Source organism: Magallana gigas, chromosome 9 (assembly GCF_963853765.1).
Source record: "Magallana gigas chromosome 9, xbMagGiga1.1, whole genome shotgun sequence".
Lineage (NCBI taxonomy): Eukaryota > Metazoa > Mollusca > Bivalvia > Ostreida > Ostreidae > Magallana > Magallana gigas.
The window spans coordinates 12,194,984-12,212,310 of NC_088861.1; the positions used below are offsets into that span (position 1 = coordinate 12,194,984).

At 30.5% G+C, this 17,327-nt stretch overlaps 1 protein-coding gene across 7 annotated transcripts; it reads right to left on the reverse strand.

The window, feature by feature from the left end:
* Window positions 1–1,334: 1,334 nt before the first annotated feature.
* On the reverse strand, window positions 1,335–16,423 carry LOC105330645 (uncharacterized). Of its 7 annotated transcripts, none has more exons than XR_010709520.1 (9): window positions 16,298–16,423; window positions 13,972–14,074; window positions 12,474–12,699; window positions 11,494–11,610; window positions 10,527–10,644; window positions 9,868–9,977; window positions 9,674–9,715; window positions 9,256–9,440; window positions 4,277–4,417 (listed from the first exon to the last, which is right to left on the reverse strand). XR_010709520.1 is itself a non-coding variant. In XM_034475169.2 (8 exons), the coding sequence occupies exons 2-8, from the start codon at window positions 14,035–14,037 to the stop codon at window positions 9,424–9,426; spliced, it is 696 nt and encodes a 231-aa protein (XP_034331060.2). In that variant the 5' UTR covers window positions 14,038–14,074; window positions 16,170–16,303; the 3' UTR covers window positions 8,790–9,423. The 7 variants fall into 7 exon arrangements, 3 of the variants coding, with proteins under 3 accessions (XP_065927957.1, XP_011430798.4, XP_034331060.2); XR_010709521.1 differs by having other exon boundaries at window positions 10,533–10,644; window positions 16,170–16,303; XR_010709522.1 differs by having other exon boundaries at window positions 9,683–9,715; window positions 16,170–16,303.
* Window positions 16,424–17,327: the final 904 nt, after the last annotated feature.

Consider the following 17,327-nt stretch of genomic DNA (forward strand, 5'->3'; position numbering starts at 1 on the left):
TCATATTTAAGAGTGACAAGTACAAAGATGCATCGTATACAATCACTTACGGGAAAACTATAACATCTTTCCAGTTAATTTTATAATATTAATTTCGTTAATCTTTGATTTTATATGAATATGTTTTAAAAGGAAATTTCCACTTATTTGTTTTGATATTTATTTCTTAGAACCTTTCTTTTAAAAAGTTAAATCTTCGTAATGCGTATCGGAAAAAATAATTTATTTCGTTTTGATTTTTTATTAACATTAAGAAATTTGATGAAACCAAATTATACCTGTATAAATCAATAATTTATTCCATTTAGATTTCAAATCTAATATCTTATTCAAATGTCCTAGAATTAGATATATTTAATCTCGCATCCACAATCCCTTGTTGCTATATTTTAGAAAGCTTTTTACATCGAAAATGCATTTTTAGATTTTATACTGGTTCACCAAGCGTATGGGTAATTGAAGCTGTCTTACAAATAGAATACTTGACTCTGAAGCAAGAATATCTTCATTTCCAACAACTATACAATTAAACTTTTCTTCGTATTATAGGTAGAAATACATAAAAAATATTGTCACATTTATATTATCATTATCAAATGTTAACTGCAAGATATAGTATATATTTAACATTTCTTGTTTAAACTGTAATTTCAAGGAAATTAATATATCAATTCTCTGTGAAATTACTGAGATCGGTGAATCTTGAAACCCATTTACTTAAGCCAGTACAGCAATTATCTTTATTAGTTTTTATCTTGCCACCTACACAGAAATAGACACTGGTAACAAATCCACTATCAAGCAAAACAAGCAATTTCAAATGAATTGCTCGGTACCACAACCTTGTTCTCCTTCTAACAACTCTCCTGAAACTTTTGAAAAGTATTGCTATAGAGGTTACGAAAAAGGTCACCGCTTACCAAAGGAGGGAATTTCCACCTTATGTTCGATGCTCTCCGGCCAACTGTTCATCGCTAGCCAGGGGAGTGTTGTATGTGCATCTACTATTAACTCTTACATGAATAACAATAACGTTATTCAGGAAGCCGTCGAAGCAGCAATTGAAAAACAAACCGATATGATAACAACAAATAGGTTAACAATCGGCTTTTTCAGCGGTGTATACGACATGCACTTGTAATCTTGACAGACATTTCATATACCCAACCCGTGTACATTTTACTTATATTCATAGTTCCAACAAAGTTTTAGTGTCCGTTGTCAAATTGTAAGAGAGTTACAGAGCTTGTTTCCTCTTTGGTGTTTTTACCAGACAATGAATAATTTTAAACCATATATAATAAGCATGTTCTTTATTTCATGACATAAAAAATAGATGTAATACTATATGATTCTACACTTTTTGATAAGGGATATTTTGTTATGACGTTACATGATATATTAAAATGCAAAAATAAAATGCTTGAATACAAATGTTATCATAAAAGAAACAAAATAAAGGTAATAAATCAGGCTATTGAGTCTTAGATGCTTTCATTTGGACAGGTTAGTGAACACTAATGGATTTTTCTGTTTAAAATGCCCCTTGAAATACTTTCATAAGGCGACTGATGGCTTTCTTGATCTTTTTAACTTTTTTGGCTAATCTACAAAAATTGAAAGGAAATTTGGAAATATGATATGACAATAACATTTTCAGTTATCACACGAAGTATATTACACCCCTCCAACTTTCAAAAAAGAAAAAAAAGAACGTTTTAGCGTAAGTTAATTTTTTACCTTTCATTTGAAAGTTGATCAGCCTCCATACTCCATTGTTGATGCAGTAGCAAAGAATCCCTGATTCCAGGCAATTTGGTTGTGTCTTTTCGTGACTGGGATATTTCTGAATCTGTATTCACAAGTTTCAAAGTATAATATTGTTGTTGACTTTTTATATTTTATCATAAGAATCAAAATATGTAATATTTAAACATTGCTATAAAGAGACACAAAAACCAATAGACTATAAATACAAAGCATGCAGCTGTCATCCAAAGGATTCTTATTTCTAGAAATGAACATTGAACTAAAATTACGTTTTAAAACTTACTTTTTCCATATGTCTTCTTGACATCCTTTTTTAGTGTTTTTTTATCTGGACATGGCTCAGATTCCACTTTGCAGATATATTCTGTATTCAAGAACGTTGTTATTCTTTAGAATTTGCCGAATTGCAAACACGCACACACCCACCCAAGCACCCACCCACACACACACACACATATGGATAACTACTTGTATGTACAGTTACACTTAATACTTGCGTTTATATTTTAAGTAAACTTCAAATCAATTCAATTATCTGCGTTGTACCATGCATTTCGATTTCATTTGTAGTAAAAAAGCTTTAAATTTGTATTAACATTCAAAAACTATATACTTGATCCAATACTCACCTCCACAACATCCAACTTCCTGATTGTCTTGGTATCTTTCGTGAACACCTGAGTTTCTGCAGCAAATGTGTGTTATGTTGCGTTCAGCCTCTTCGTTACTTTCTTTTTCTTAAAGGTCATATGAAACAAATTTTAACACTGTGATTTTCTTTTATAATGATAAAAAGCTTGGTATAAATAAATGTTAAAATACGTGTAGTAAGATTTTTTGCCTTTAACCGTAAAAACACAGCACCTGAAAAAATTCTTCCCCGCTTATCGTACTTGATTTTGTGGATGTATGACGTCACAGAGACCCAACGATGTAAACAATGCATTAAAACTTCGTAGTATAGATGACTTAGTTTTAATTGGTCGTTAATTTAATGAAAGAAATGCAATAGTAACAGCTGATTAATGAATTATTCTAATCCTTTTGAAACAGACACATCTTTCTTCTACGATACGTATGAAGACTGAGTTACATTTAAAAAAGATTAAATTTCTTTAGCTGATTTGATTTATTTTGTCACATGAAAAAGTATAAGACAGGTCAATGAAAATGTTTGAGGCATTGTGTACAGTTTGGATTTAAAAGCTGCTATAAAATACCGCAAAAATATTCTCATTAATTTTAAAAATTAGATTGGCAAATTCTAATTAATCTGGCCTAAATAGTTCTGATTTATTGATATATACATGTATATACATGTAGCAATACCTTTAGAAAATACTTTGTGTACACGTGTATTTACAGATCGCGGAAACATGGCATTTAAGGATTTGAAAATGTACCGGTAAAATAAAACGGTTGTTTGAGAAAAATCAAATTTGAAAGAATGCGTAATCAAATGTGAAAGAATGCGTAGTTAATCAACAGAATTATAAATGAAAAACAAGCATCAATAAATATAATAAAGGAACGAAAGCAAACATTAAGGAAGAAAGTGAGATAAAAGGAATCATTGAGTAAACACCGAACATATACGCTGTAAGAACAAAACACCGAACATACAAATACACGTTTTAAAATCAAAACATTCGAAGGAATTTTCTAAGACTAAAAATAATTAAATGGTATTATATTTCTAACTTTAAAACAAAACTAACAATTCAATTTTGAAGTGAATGAGACAGCATATGTTGCTTATAACATGTGTAAAAAAAATCATGAATTGCATGAAACTGGAAATGAGAAAAAAAACCCGATCAGTTCTTTCTGAATTTGACAATTTTATCAAAATTAATTGAAACACAACATATATACATGTACATGCATATATTAAAGTTATATTATAAATACATGTAAATCTATGAAGAAAATCATTGATTCTCGAGTCTCTAATATAAATTTAATATATACACAATATTAAATATAAACGCACACGATTTAATTTCTTGAGAAGATATACTGTAATGGTTGATTATTGTATGATTTTATAAGTTTTTATGTAAAATAGCATTTTTTTCTTTTAAAATACTGCAAACGACATGGATATTTGAATTCACTATAGAGCTTTATAAGACCATTGGGTCTTACTGGCGTATTAAACAAGGGAGGTAAGCCGCGTTAGTCAATGTTCCTTTTCCCGATTAAGTGATTTTGATAGACCGTGGCGCTAAAATTTAGCATAAAAAAAAAACAAAAACAATGCCAGTCTTATTGAATAAGCACTTATGAACTCATTCCCGTGTATAACTCATTATTGTCAGGATATCGTTTCATATGACCTTTGATAAATGTAAGAACATATGTATATCATTAAAGTTTTGTGTTTGCGTTAGTTGCTTACATCCACAAATAAAAGTATTATGCTACGTTTTATCATTGTTTTTTTGGACATTCATTCATTTTTGTTCACAGTGAATAATTCTAAGCATTGTAATATATTTCTTACCCCCACAACAGTCCATTTCCTTGCCTTGCTGAAATCTTTCATGGACTCCTGATTTTTGACAGCAGATCTGTGTTGCCGGGTCAAACTTTGCATCTGAGAGTGTGTCCTTTTCTGTATACACGCACTTTAAATCTACGATAACTGAAAACACTTCTAAAGTTATCATATGTTGACAAATAGTTTTTGTTTAAATTTCATACCTATATCAAATTCGTTAACCACCTTTTGCAATAATTGTCTTGCCGAGAGATGCGACTATCATCAAACAAAAAAAGTTCATCTTGAGGACCTGTATACTTATCAAATGTTGCTTCAAGCTTATAGCGCCAAGGCCCTTGGAATTGGTTATGTTCAAAACAAGATTGTGATGTGATTTTTAAAGCAGTATAAATCGGGGTTTTCCTAGGTATTGTTTGCTTGATGAGTGTGGGCGAAAAACTTTCATGATAACAGAAATGTGCATACTATTCAAAATCATTCTTTCATTTACGTTAACCACGTGCACATCTCCTTGCTTTTTTTTTTTTTTATATAAAACACTTTTCAGTTTATACTTGCAAGTAATTAAGCCTATATGTTACTAAATGATAGTAATTGAGAACCTGTTCTACGAAAATTATCGATGATACTTATGTTTTTGTGATTCTTGACAATTATTTCTTTTAACTTATGGTCAACCAAGGAAGGTTATATATCTCACATTACTGATTGTAAAGCTTTACGATTTGGAATACTGTTGTTGAAATTGATATCTTAAGAGCATTTTTAAAATGTTTAAAGACACAATACTGGAAGGATTGCATACTCTTTGTATTAAAAATGGATTATATCGGGCAACATATCAACAACCTATTGTAGATTATAATTTCAACTGTAAAAATGATATTCATCCAATATTGTCGTATATAAATTGAAAATTTCAAATTTGACAAAATGCGCCATGTCCCTATTAGCACAAACAATTTAAGGACTTTTGAGGGGGAAGCACGGAAAACCATCGAAAAATTCCACTTTTTATTTATCAGATTTTTTTTCTGTGACAATATCTGCATAGATAAATACATTTGTCGGTCAAACACCTACGTTTTTTTCTTATTTTAGATAAAACTCATGGCTGTTTTGGTATCAGCAAAATTATTATTTAACTTAGTAGATACATTAACTATATGAAATGTATAATTTGACCATAACAAATACTACTGCTTAATTCTAATATACAATTTGACATGTATATCGGGAATGGGAGGGATTGGTTAGAATGAAACTTGCAACAAAATATTTTGTGATAATTCTAGTTCTCTACGTTTACAAAATTCAAACATTAAAAGCACCTAGCATGCTGAATTATTTCACATATAAAATGTAAAATGAAAAATCATAACCGCATGAAGTGAATAATTGTCAGCATCGATTTTTTTAAATTTATTGTCCTTTTTAATTTTAAACAATATTTGTATTTACGTTTTTGCTACACTGTTTAATCTTTTGGTTAAACACAAGGTATTCATTGGATATTTCAAGCCAGTCAATTAAGTTTCAATAAAGAAAAATACACCATTTCATGCCAATATAACATAATTTTTGTTATCGCTAAAACATTATCTTTGTGGAAGAAAAAAAGACGGTTGTACAAATCTAGGACAATTTGTTTACTTTCAAATTGACCAGATTAATTGGTAGAAGTGTGGTATGTTAATGACCACGATTTTCAATTGTGACTTGACTAACGAATATGATTAGTTTTTGTGACTTTTTCACGCTGTTTATGCGAAATCAGCTAAACACGGATTAACAAAACACGAATAAATGTGATTATGATTATATTTAATGAATTATCAATTAAAAATTGGTTAGCTATATCTAATATTGCAATGATTGTTCTTTAAAATAATGTAAACCTAAAGTATCTTAATGATATTGTATTTCGGCAGTTTAACATGCCAAAGTTTATTTTTTTTCATTCATGGCTCTCTGTTAATGCAGATAAAACTTTAATGAAGGAGATTATCTAATCGCCTATTTTATGATTTTATGAGGGGGAGAATGGTTGAAAAAGTTGAAATTTTGATGGGGTATTAGAGATACCAATCAGTAGATTGGAGAGTTTTATCTACTTCTTTAGTGCATATAGTAAATATACCTACAAAACAATATAATGTGACATATGAAATATTTAAAATCTTTATGATCCATTAATACAGCTTAGCCCGCTTTAGACAATTTTTGTGGGTCTTTTTTATGAATGAAGTTTTAAATAGTCCTTCTAAACATTACATGTGCCACGAATAAAGACACTAAATATCCATTCATCTATTTACGTGCCTTTTAAATTTTTTTTGAAGATGTCATCAGTTTTGCTTACGATCGAATTATGATTTTATATACGCATTCTAAAAATCGCGACGATATTTGAAGCCATTCTTTAAACGTATGGTAAATGGTTCAGCAATCACTTGTAGTGAGGTTAAATAAGGATTTTGTCGGGTGATTTTGAAACTTAACTTGGAATTCTCTAAGAACTGGTAGAAACTAATAAACAACCACATTTGAGAAAGATTCAATATATCTGGAGATAATCAACATATCGATTAAAATATTTAGTTATTATACTCCTTAGCAAATAATACGTAATCAATGTTGTCATAAAATGTCAATCAAAATGGCGATTGAAAGAATTATCTACTATAATATTCATGTCTTCTGATAAAAAGCTAAAATGTTCAAAAGATATTTCTGTCCTTGTAGTATTGAAAAAATCTACCAAAATATTTTAGTTTGATATCTCAGACAGTCTATACTTTTATTATATACAATGACTCTATCTGCCAAAGTAAATACCATTGTGAAGGCTGCAAACCACGCCAGGAATGCTATAAAAAAGCAAATCAAAACGCATGTACTTCAAAGAATGATAGTATTCTGACTCATGCTTTGAATGTCCAACGCATGGCAAAGTTTTTGAAGTCATCATCGACAGAGTCACTTTACAAGGATGTGTGATGGGGAGAATCCGACAAGAAATAGAACGTTCCGCTATTTTTACACATGTTTAAAACACTTTATGTTCTAAATATTTAAAAAATGCTAAACATCCCCGCTGTATAAATACCTGCATATGTTTAAAACGTATATCGTTCAAGGTTAGCGTGTTCTTTCCCATAAATTTAAAATTCTTTATTGTGTCAGCTAAACACAAAGGGAAGCTGGGTATATATTTTTTTTTATAAAAGCAATTATCAAAGTGTTTGTACATCAAATTTGGCTTTGACAAAAGTTTGGGAAAGTAATAAATATATACCTGAAATGTATGCTACAATATCGAGTATTTAATTTATTTGATAAGTTATATAAAATTATATTAGAGCTTACGCCTTCGTATTTGGTATTTTCTGGAATATATCAACCTACATGCTATTTATTTTGGTTTTACCTTGCAATTTGTCATTTTGGACTTTCTGCTGTTTGTGGTCAGCCACTTATTTGTGTCCCTTAAAAAACGCTTAATCAGACAGTTCTCATGTAAATCATCTGTCGATCTATGATGCATCGGATAGCGCCACATTTAACAGTTCATGTATTTTATCATGTTAAAGGTTTAAATGCAACTATGTTGGATATTCAAAACATCGATGCGGCCTGTATGAGTTCATCACTTTAAATTTGACTTGAGATTTTGGAGACCCTGTGTACCAATGACAACAATGGGGTATACATGTATCGCATTAGATAAGTCACTGCTACGGAATTTAAAACTCAATGATTTTTTATGATACTTTCATCATCAATTCAAAACACTGAAACAATCGCTTTCACTACCGAGAACGTACATTTCCCCAATGGTTCTAATACTCTAATGTGACTTTTTCAAGCTCTTACAAGTTTTTGTAAACATTGCAGGAACAATTGAAATAAGAGAGAATAGCTTACACTACCAAGAAAATACCATTTCCCATGGTTTTATTACTTTAAGGTGTCGTTATCAAGTTCCACACGAATATCACACGTTGCAGGTGTATTTAAAACATTCATTTTAATGTTTTAATTTAAAAGATTATTTTCAACATTTGTCAAATAAGAACTTTAGAGCAGCATCGGACACAAAAAGTCAACACTTTTTAAAGTAATGAAAAAATTATGATTGTCTCAAATTGTAAAAACAAAAATAACTAATAGCTTAATCCTACATCAAATTTCATTTTTCATTAGTTATACAGTACTGCAAGGCAGACATTGTAAAACTAGGTCAATTGAATGTACGCACCAGTTACAATCTGTAAGTATAAAAGCAGTAAAAAAAAACTGCTACACTACAATTAATGGCGCAAAATTATGTCATTAATTCATTTCTTAAAGCCCATGAATGTGATGCATACATGTACCTATATGAAAAATATCGTTTCAAACATAAATTTAAAGAGCAATCTCATAGCGTTTGCTTATCACAAGTACTTATTTTAATTTTTTAGAGTGCAAATTGAGATAACATATCTGGAACGATATAAAACCAAGTTCGTTTGCCTTGACATTCTCTTATAAATGTTGAGTACATTTTATTCAACTTTTATCTGAAAACACATATCAGTAAATATACAGTTGATGTCATTGAAACAAGGCATTTACCGAATAATTTATCATTTTATCACTGTAGTATCAGTTACGTTTTCACTCTTTACCATTGCATTTAATTAATGCTAAAATACACGACAATCCACACTAGTAGAAAATAATGTGAATAACAGGCAAAATCAATCTGCTATTTTAGAATTTTTAATGTCATATTTGATTGCACTCAAATAGTTGTTGTTGAATGCAAAACAAGAATTGCAAACTCCATCTGTTGTAAAGCAAGTATTTGTTTTAGTTCATTACAAACAATTATGACTCCTACATATAGTGTTCTGCACATGTATTTCGACCATACAAACTAAGTATTCACATATATAATTGATACATTAATGTGAATAACAGTTTAAAGGTACCATTTTTGGTTTATGCTACTTGTCGTTGAAAGGGATTAAAACAATTGTTCAGGTTCTTGGGAAGATCTTTTTCCCTTTGGGGGAACAGGAATACGTCTTTGACGTCGAAATACAGAAAAAATGCCAATATCAGGTTCCAGTCGTTGATTTGCAAGTTGTGCGTTCCCACTAGGGACATGTGGCATCTGTGTAAAAAAGAAAGACATCGATCTGCATGAACTGTTTATAATTAAAAAGGAAGATGACGTTATACAGAAAAAAAAATATTTATCAAGAAAATCCCGCTTAAAACAACACTGTCACATCTGTTCACACTGAATGCACATTTTCTCTGCATGAGTTATATTGTTCTTTGTAAAGACATTTTGCACAATTTTCATTATTACATGTAATTTGAATCAAATGTATTATACGTTACCTGGCTTACATTTCTCATACTTCTGAGAAAGACCCCTAGAGCCTAAAAACAACATTTTGTGTAAGGTAAAACTGCCATATACAATATATAATGGTTTACAAAGTTGTATATTACAAGTATACATATTTTCATAAAATCAGTATGCATTTACATATAACATTATGCCGAAATACATATAATATATGGTGACTTACTTGTTCTTGCATATAGCCTTACAAATAGCCATGTACCGACAAAGATTACAACTGCTATTGAAACCACGGATATAACACCGATTCGGATGACATAGGCACTGTCATTTGGCCTGAAAACATTGCATTTAAGTATTAAAAAAGCATAAAAAAATAAAAAATATTTGGCCTGTTTAATCGACGACAAGATAACGCATTTTCAGAGTAAATGACGACACAATCTCAAAGTGTTGTAAAAAAAAAAAAGCAGTTAAACACAGTAGATATCAGATATGCTAGAGCATATACATTCCATTAAGAGCTTTTGGTTTTGAATTCAGTTGAAAACATAGAATATGTATCAACATCTCAAAGTAAACCTTGAAAATGACAAGCTTTGAAAAAGTTATACCGAATGTAGCAAAGGTAATAATAATGTAAACAATAATCATTGTACTTCATTAGTTTTATCTATGATGTGACTTTTTATTATTAAGTACAGTGTATCTATTACATAATTAACATTCCTGTACTGAATTATGCAATATAATGTGAAACAATCTGTCAAGAATATTCTTTTAGATAAGGTATTAATCAATAATGAGGGTATTTCCTTACTGTATATCATTGATTATCTGTGTCATGAAAGTTGGAGTTGGGGGATTGATAATAAGGCTGCTTACTCTAACCTTTTATTTTTTTCCAAACTTTTAGACGTGTTGTTCAGGTTGTCAAGTTGGGACGGGACCTTTGTTGACTTTTCAAATATGTGATTTTTTACAAGGTCATAGCAGCCAGTATCTAAGAAAATAAACATTATGTCAACAGTTTATGCATTCTAAAAAAAGAGATTGTTTAATATTCAAATCAAATTGTGTTGAAAATTTATTTTTCATTTTTATTGTTTAAAATGCTGGTGTAACGTAAATGTATTGTTAAAGCAAACTTTGAATGTCGACTATAAGGTAACAGAAGAGGAATGGTGCCAACTATTATAACTGTTTACAGCCGTTCTATCTATATTGGTTAGAAAATCATCCAAATCAGAATATCATGATTGTTTGTTTTTAGGTATCTGTAAGTTTTAAACATACTTAAATATTGCCTAATGTTTGAATGAACACTATAATACACGTATTATACTTGATCCAGCAACCAAGATGATATTGTACATGTAAGATCTAGACCTGTGTACAAAACAACAATTGTGCCCTTTGTATCTCACCTGAAAATTGGTAAATGATATTTAACTTTTGATTGACCATTACAAATATCATTCTTATGCATTTTTTCGTTGCAAATGAAATAGTTACTTCTCAGATTGTAAAAATGTCACTTTCACTAAATAAAACACAAATTTGATTTTGACGTCCAGTTGAAATGTAAAAATGTAATTATGCGCAAATAAAAAGACTAAAATGATAATTTTTCTCGAGTTATGAAAAATATTTTAATATATGTTGTAAAACATAGAAACTTGTTTTTTAACTCAGATAATTGAATATTTTAATTTTATATCAATAAAATAGTTGCAATTATAACTCGGTCATTGACCCGTCAATATTTAAGAATTAACCGTTGAGTTGTTGTAATAGCGTTAAGATTTAATTCATAACAGTTAAAAGTGCACATTTATCTGTTTTCACTTACAGAGATAGGCATCAGTAGATATATATCGAGCTGCACAAGGTGGATCTACGTTGCTGCATTTCAAGCGATAATGTGGTTGAATTACAGCCCCATATGTATTATACTCTGTGCAAAATCCTGTAAATATTTTGAATTTTATAATATATAAGCATCGTAAAGCTTATTTTGCATTCATTACGATCGAGATAAGGTTTTTAAATTTAAAGTTTTCTGCTGAGAAAATCATTTCAAACAATACAAAGCTGGAATATGAACATTTTTGTGTTCAATATCATTTGGCTGATATTTCGCTAAACCTATGATCGAGTAAAAACTTAATTTTTGCATGTTCGAAAACTTTAAACCTTATCTTAACATTTATTGAAGAACTTCAAACGTAGAAAATATTTCATACTGACAGTAAACGTACTTTTAGTTTATTAACTATGTGTTTTATCATATTTCAGGTCGGCAAATATTCTCAGGATTTAATATTTCATACTATATTTAAACATTATTTCGATGTAACGTAAGAAAGTATCAATGACGTTTACTAAGAAATTATTTTCATGATTTATACTTTAAAACCATTTTTGATTTTTTTTTAGCAACTTACATGTAACAACGGAGTCTACAAAAACTGATCATGTTCAACAAGTAACAATGAAAACAAACACCAACGCGTGTGAATATATGCTTTAATCGATTACATCTTTACTGATTTGTACCGGCATCTTCAATAATCAGAAATGAACCATATTGTAGACGAAAATAGGTCATTTACTGACTACGATATACCTTTTTTTTTAAGCACAGAAACGTTTGAAAACAACTATTTATTTTAACGGATTGTGTTTTCGTGCCATAAAGGTATTTGAAGGTTATGAATCTTTCGAATGGTATTACATGTAGTTTATGATATTAACAGTTTTATTATTGTTAATTGTTGATCACCGATTTACTTAACATATTTTTTAAGAAATATATACCATAAAACGTACCAAATATGTAAAATGAAGGTGCACATACTTCAACGAAGGCATTTTGAAATTCATTCATGACACAGTGATATTTGAATATATCTGGCGTTGAACAATTCTGAATTGCCGCCAATGATGTACAGTTCTTCAGGGTTGCCCGTTTTGCCACCTCTGACCTCGTTTTTGGACAGGAATTGACAACATCTAGCGTATGATTTGACCAGACACAATACCTGCTATCTGAAATCTAATTTAAAAACTACTAAGATCTAGTGGTTTCTACGCTTACCTGAGCAGCAATGCCTAAACTGACCTAACATTAAATTTAGTACATCCCATTAGGAAATGCAACGAACAAAGCAGTGACAGGAGTACAACAATTTTATATAATACACTTCTTCATATTGATCAACTGTAATTAAACGCATTTTATTTTAAGAAAAAATATATGTTTGAATTTTAGACCCCATTGAATTGTCATTCCTGTACTTCTCATGGATTTCATCAAAAATACGTTTAATACCTATTTCTTTCGGAATCTAGGCAGTCAATATTTAAACAATCTGTGTTTATCATTTTCTTTCCATACATTTTTTTCAATGTTTTACTAATTTCTTTTATTCTTTCGGAGTAAAGGCAGTTCATATTTAAGTAATATTCCTTGTATTAGATTTTTTTTCTGTTTTTTAGCTAATAAAAATGGCTGATAAATGCTATTACAGTTCCATTTAGTAAGTGAAGAATCCCATATGACTACATTTCGAAACTTTCCATTTGTATTGCATCTGTGTTGTTTTCACGTTCTCCAATTCTTTCAGAGTGTGTTTCTTGTAATATTGTACAAACTCGGTTTTAGAACCCTATGAATTCCATGGGACCAGAAAAACATTTAGGCCAACATGTATTCCTCCTTCGATAACTGTTGAAATCAAAAACCATATAATATAAACTTTTACAATGTATGTAAATATTGTTTTCCTCTAATGGATTTAATTTTTATCCTTGGACTGTTTAATTCTACAATCAATTTATTTGAATATTTATTTTGCTCTTCAAGTAAGTTTTAAAACATCATTTTCCTTATTCATCCTAACCTACAATTAGGTATGTTTCTCAAAACCCTATGATGCTATGTTTAACTTTTAGTTGAAATTTTTTAAGTGGTTATCGGGAAAAAACGCGATTCAAAGGTGATCAAAAGTTACCTTAGGTTATAAATAGTTTAATGGCATATAAAAGTTTTTAAAACATAATTTGTCTAGTCATCATAGAGTAATATGAACTTAAAAAATACATTGCTCCGTACTGATTTATTGTCATATCAGATATATGAGCATGTGCAGATCTGTTACAATAAACATATTAAGTCATTATAGTTATCTGTTTATAAATATCTTAGTTCAAAAAATCAAAGACAATTGAAAATGCTGAACATATATTTGCATTCTTCAAAATTTTGCAATTAACCTCGATTAATTCTGATGATATATACATAAATTAACGACAAGTTGTTACTGACCATTGTGCATTCCGTCCAGATAATAAAAGAAACTGTGATGGTTGCTTTGTAACCCATTATCCACATAAAACGTATGTATAATTCCTGGTATTTAAGCCTTTGCCTACAAAATAGAAGAAAAAAACCCATTAAACATCCTATAAACTAATATCACTTAAAATAATCCATTAAGTTCACTTTTTAAATTTTGGTATTTTCTTTTTTTTTATACATAGTGCTCTTTTTATAAGGCAAATGAATACAAGGGATAGGAAATCAATCCAAATCAATACGACCATCGAGCTCGATTAAGAACAGCAAAAAATAGATGCAAGACTATTTTCTCCCAAACAAATTTTCAAAAATTTAAAAATAGTATGTACAGCAAATCTTGTGATTTTTTAATGTACAATCGTCTTTAGTATGAGGACCATTCTTTTATCTAAAATCATAATGTAGGCTAAGCAGTTTATTATCTATAAATACCAAATGAAAATGTTTATATACACACTTAATTCTAATTCTATTGTTATGTTACGTTCATTACTACACACCCTTTAAAAAAGGCCAAGATAACTACTCCTGCTTCACCACATTCAGTTATTACATTTACCCAAAAACGTTATATTTGACGAAAAGTCATGTAAAAACTCGTTTTGTATATTGTATGACAACCACTGAACTGGTAAGGGAATCAAAGCAAAATGCCAGGTCATTGTAGAACGTATTATGTGTCATACATGTAATGTTATATTTTTATTGCATCAACGGAGTATGAGTTCCTCTATTTCGAACGGAAACTTGTAACTCATAGGTCTGAATAACCTCATAGGACTGAAATTCAGACGCTCCGTTTATCGATTGGTCGAAACCGACAGCAACCTACGAAAAATCAGGGACTGCACAAAATAATCACAATGATGTCAGACTCAAATTCTCATAGAAGACGATTTGACTGTTTCGTTTAGCTAATGGACTGATATACATTTGCGGTAAACTATTTATTTTTTCATATTTTTACAATCAATACATTTATTGTGAAAAGAAAAGAAAGATGTCCCGCATGAATCACTAAAGAAAGCATTGAGCTGTTCAAATATTTACACCCAGTGAGTATTGTCTTCTATGTCTTAGAATAATCGATTGTAATTTAAACATACATGACACGACAAAAACATATAGATGCGGCGTAGGAATAATTGGTTTTTTCTGGATATTTATAACTCGATGAAACTGTTCAGGTTGTTATGGGAAGCAAATAAAAAGTGTAAACAATTTAAATACAGAGAGACAGGCAGGCAGAAAGACTGCAGGTAATATTTTTTAAAATAGAAAAAACAGGCTTTATACAGCAATAGTTTACTTCAATCGAATATAGTGTCCATATTATGTTCCTTATTATGAATTCGGACTGTGTTTATAGAGCTACTGAACAAAATCAAGTTACAATCACACCCGAGTATTTGTACTTTTGCTGTTAACTTTCTCGGAGTTATTTCTTAATTAATCGAATAAAAGGTAAATTGAGAGCACGAAATCCACAGATTTGCAGACTGGCCTCAGACTTTCAAAGAAGCTACAGTTACTATGATAGCCTTCACGTATATAGAGAATTGACAAATCGGAAGACATAAAATGTTGTATTAAGCAACATTAAAAATATTACGATTTAATTTATAGAACTACTTTACAATATGCCAAAAACTTACTCTCTGATGTCACATTTATTGGTAAATGACCTTGAATTTTTTAATTCAATTACAAAAGAAAACTTTATTAAACTAATGAAGCCTAGTTAATATATTCGACTCTCAGTACCCTGTATCTAAAAAAAAATAGACTATAAACACTAGGCAATCTTTCCCAAGAGTTCAAAACAAACAAAATTAACAAATTTAAGTAACTATTTAAACTGCAGAGATGGCATGAATTGTGTAAAGCTATGTATTGAGGCAGATCAAACGATCTTGCTCGTCGTAAATTTCAAGATTTTCTATTTTTGATAATTTGAAGTTCTGTGGCATGTAACTCAAATACTCGCATAGAGCAATGGATCTGCAAAAGTGCAACATGAACTAGTTTCAATTTCAATAGACCTTCCAACTTGATTATTTGTGCAGATCTTTTAAAACGTTTGGAAGACAGTAAAAATAATTCAATACAGGTCAATTACAAGCATATACGTCTAAAAGATAGAAAAAACGTGTTTTAATACTTACAATTCTCAAAGTTAAAAATCTGGCAACTAGTATCTGGCGCATTTAACAAATAACTAAGTTGCATAATGACACGTAGGCATACTGGTGCTACTGGTGTCCAACTTTTGAAATCCTGTCTATTTACCTACCTTTCAATAAGCCTGAGCTTGTCACCTTTTACGCGCCATTTAAATAAAAGCCTTTGTCTTTAATTAACAATCACACTGACATGTGGGGTACAGGACAAAGAAAGAAAGATAATCTTCAAACAAGTCCTTTAATGTGGCTTAAATTTGACTTAAAAAGAAGCCTTTAAGTCGTATTTGATCAAACTAAACAGTTTCATGTTAAACACATAAAATTATATCTAAGATATTCAGGTGTTGTAGGGGAGGCACAGTATGACTGATACTTTAGCTTCTCGGGAGGGTGCAATGCGGTGTCTTTTGCAAACTGAGTTTACAGGTCGTCGCTCCATGAAACACAGATGGCAGTTATCGATTTTGCCGCCCTGTTCCTACGTCCTTGAGTCTGGCTCCCGATCCTCCTCTCTTAAGATACCCACGTTAAATCACAGGGCGAAAAACCATCTTTAAGCAAGTCCTTAAAGGTGGCTTAAAGGTGACTTAAAGGAGCTTAAAGGCTATACAACCTTTAAGCCGTCTTTAAGTCACCTTTAAGCAAGTGCTTATAGGTCCTTAATGTCCAAACTTCTTTAAGCCACCTTTAAGCCACCTTTAAGCCATCTTTAAGCATCTTTAAGTGGCATTTACGCTCTCTTTACACTGCCTTTACACTGTCTTTAAGTGGCCTTTAAGTCAATATTGATCAAGCTGAACAATAAAAACATATATTAAATGCAAAAGCTCTTTTATAGAGATGGGAGGGGGTCATCCGAGTGATAATATAATTTCCAAGGAAGGGGGGGGGGTGTGTTCAAGGCGGTTTTAATCGTCGCTCCATTAAACACAGATCGCTATCATCAGCACCGCTCCGATGGACACAGATTGCCGTTATAAAATTCTTTATAATTTTTGGGGGGTTTCAAAATTATTGTAGGGATGAGCGCAGTCTCTGTATCTTAATATGTGCATAAAACTAATTAAAGTATGTTTGTTTCCTATTATAAATTAATCGGTGAAAAAAATCTCTCTCTCTCTCTCTCTCTCTCTCTCTCTC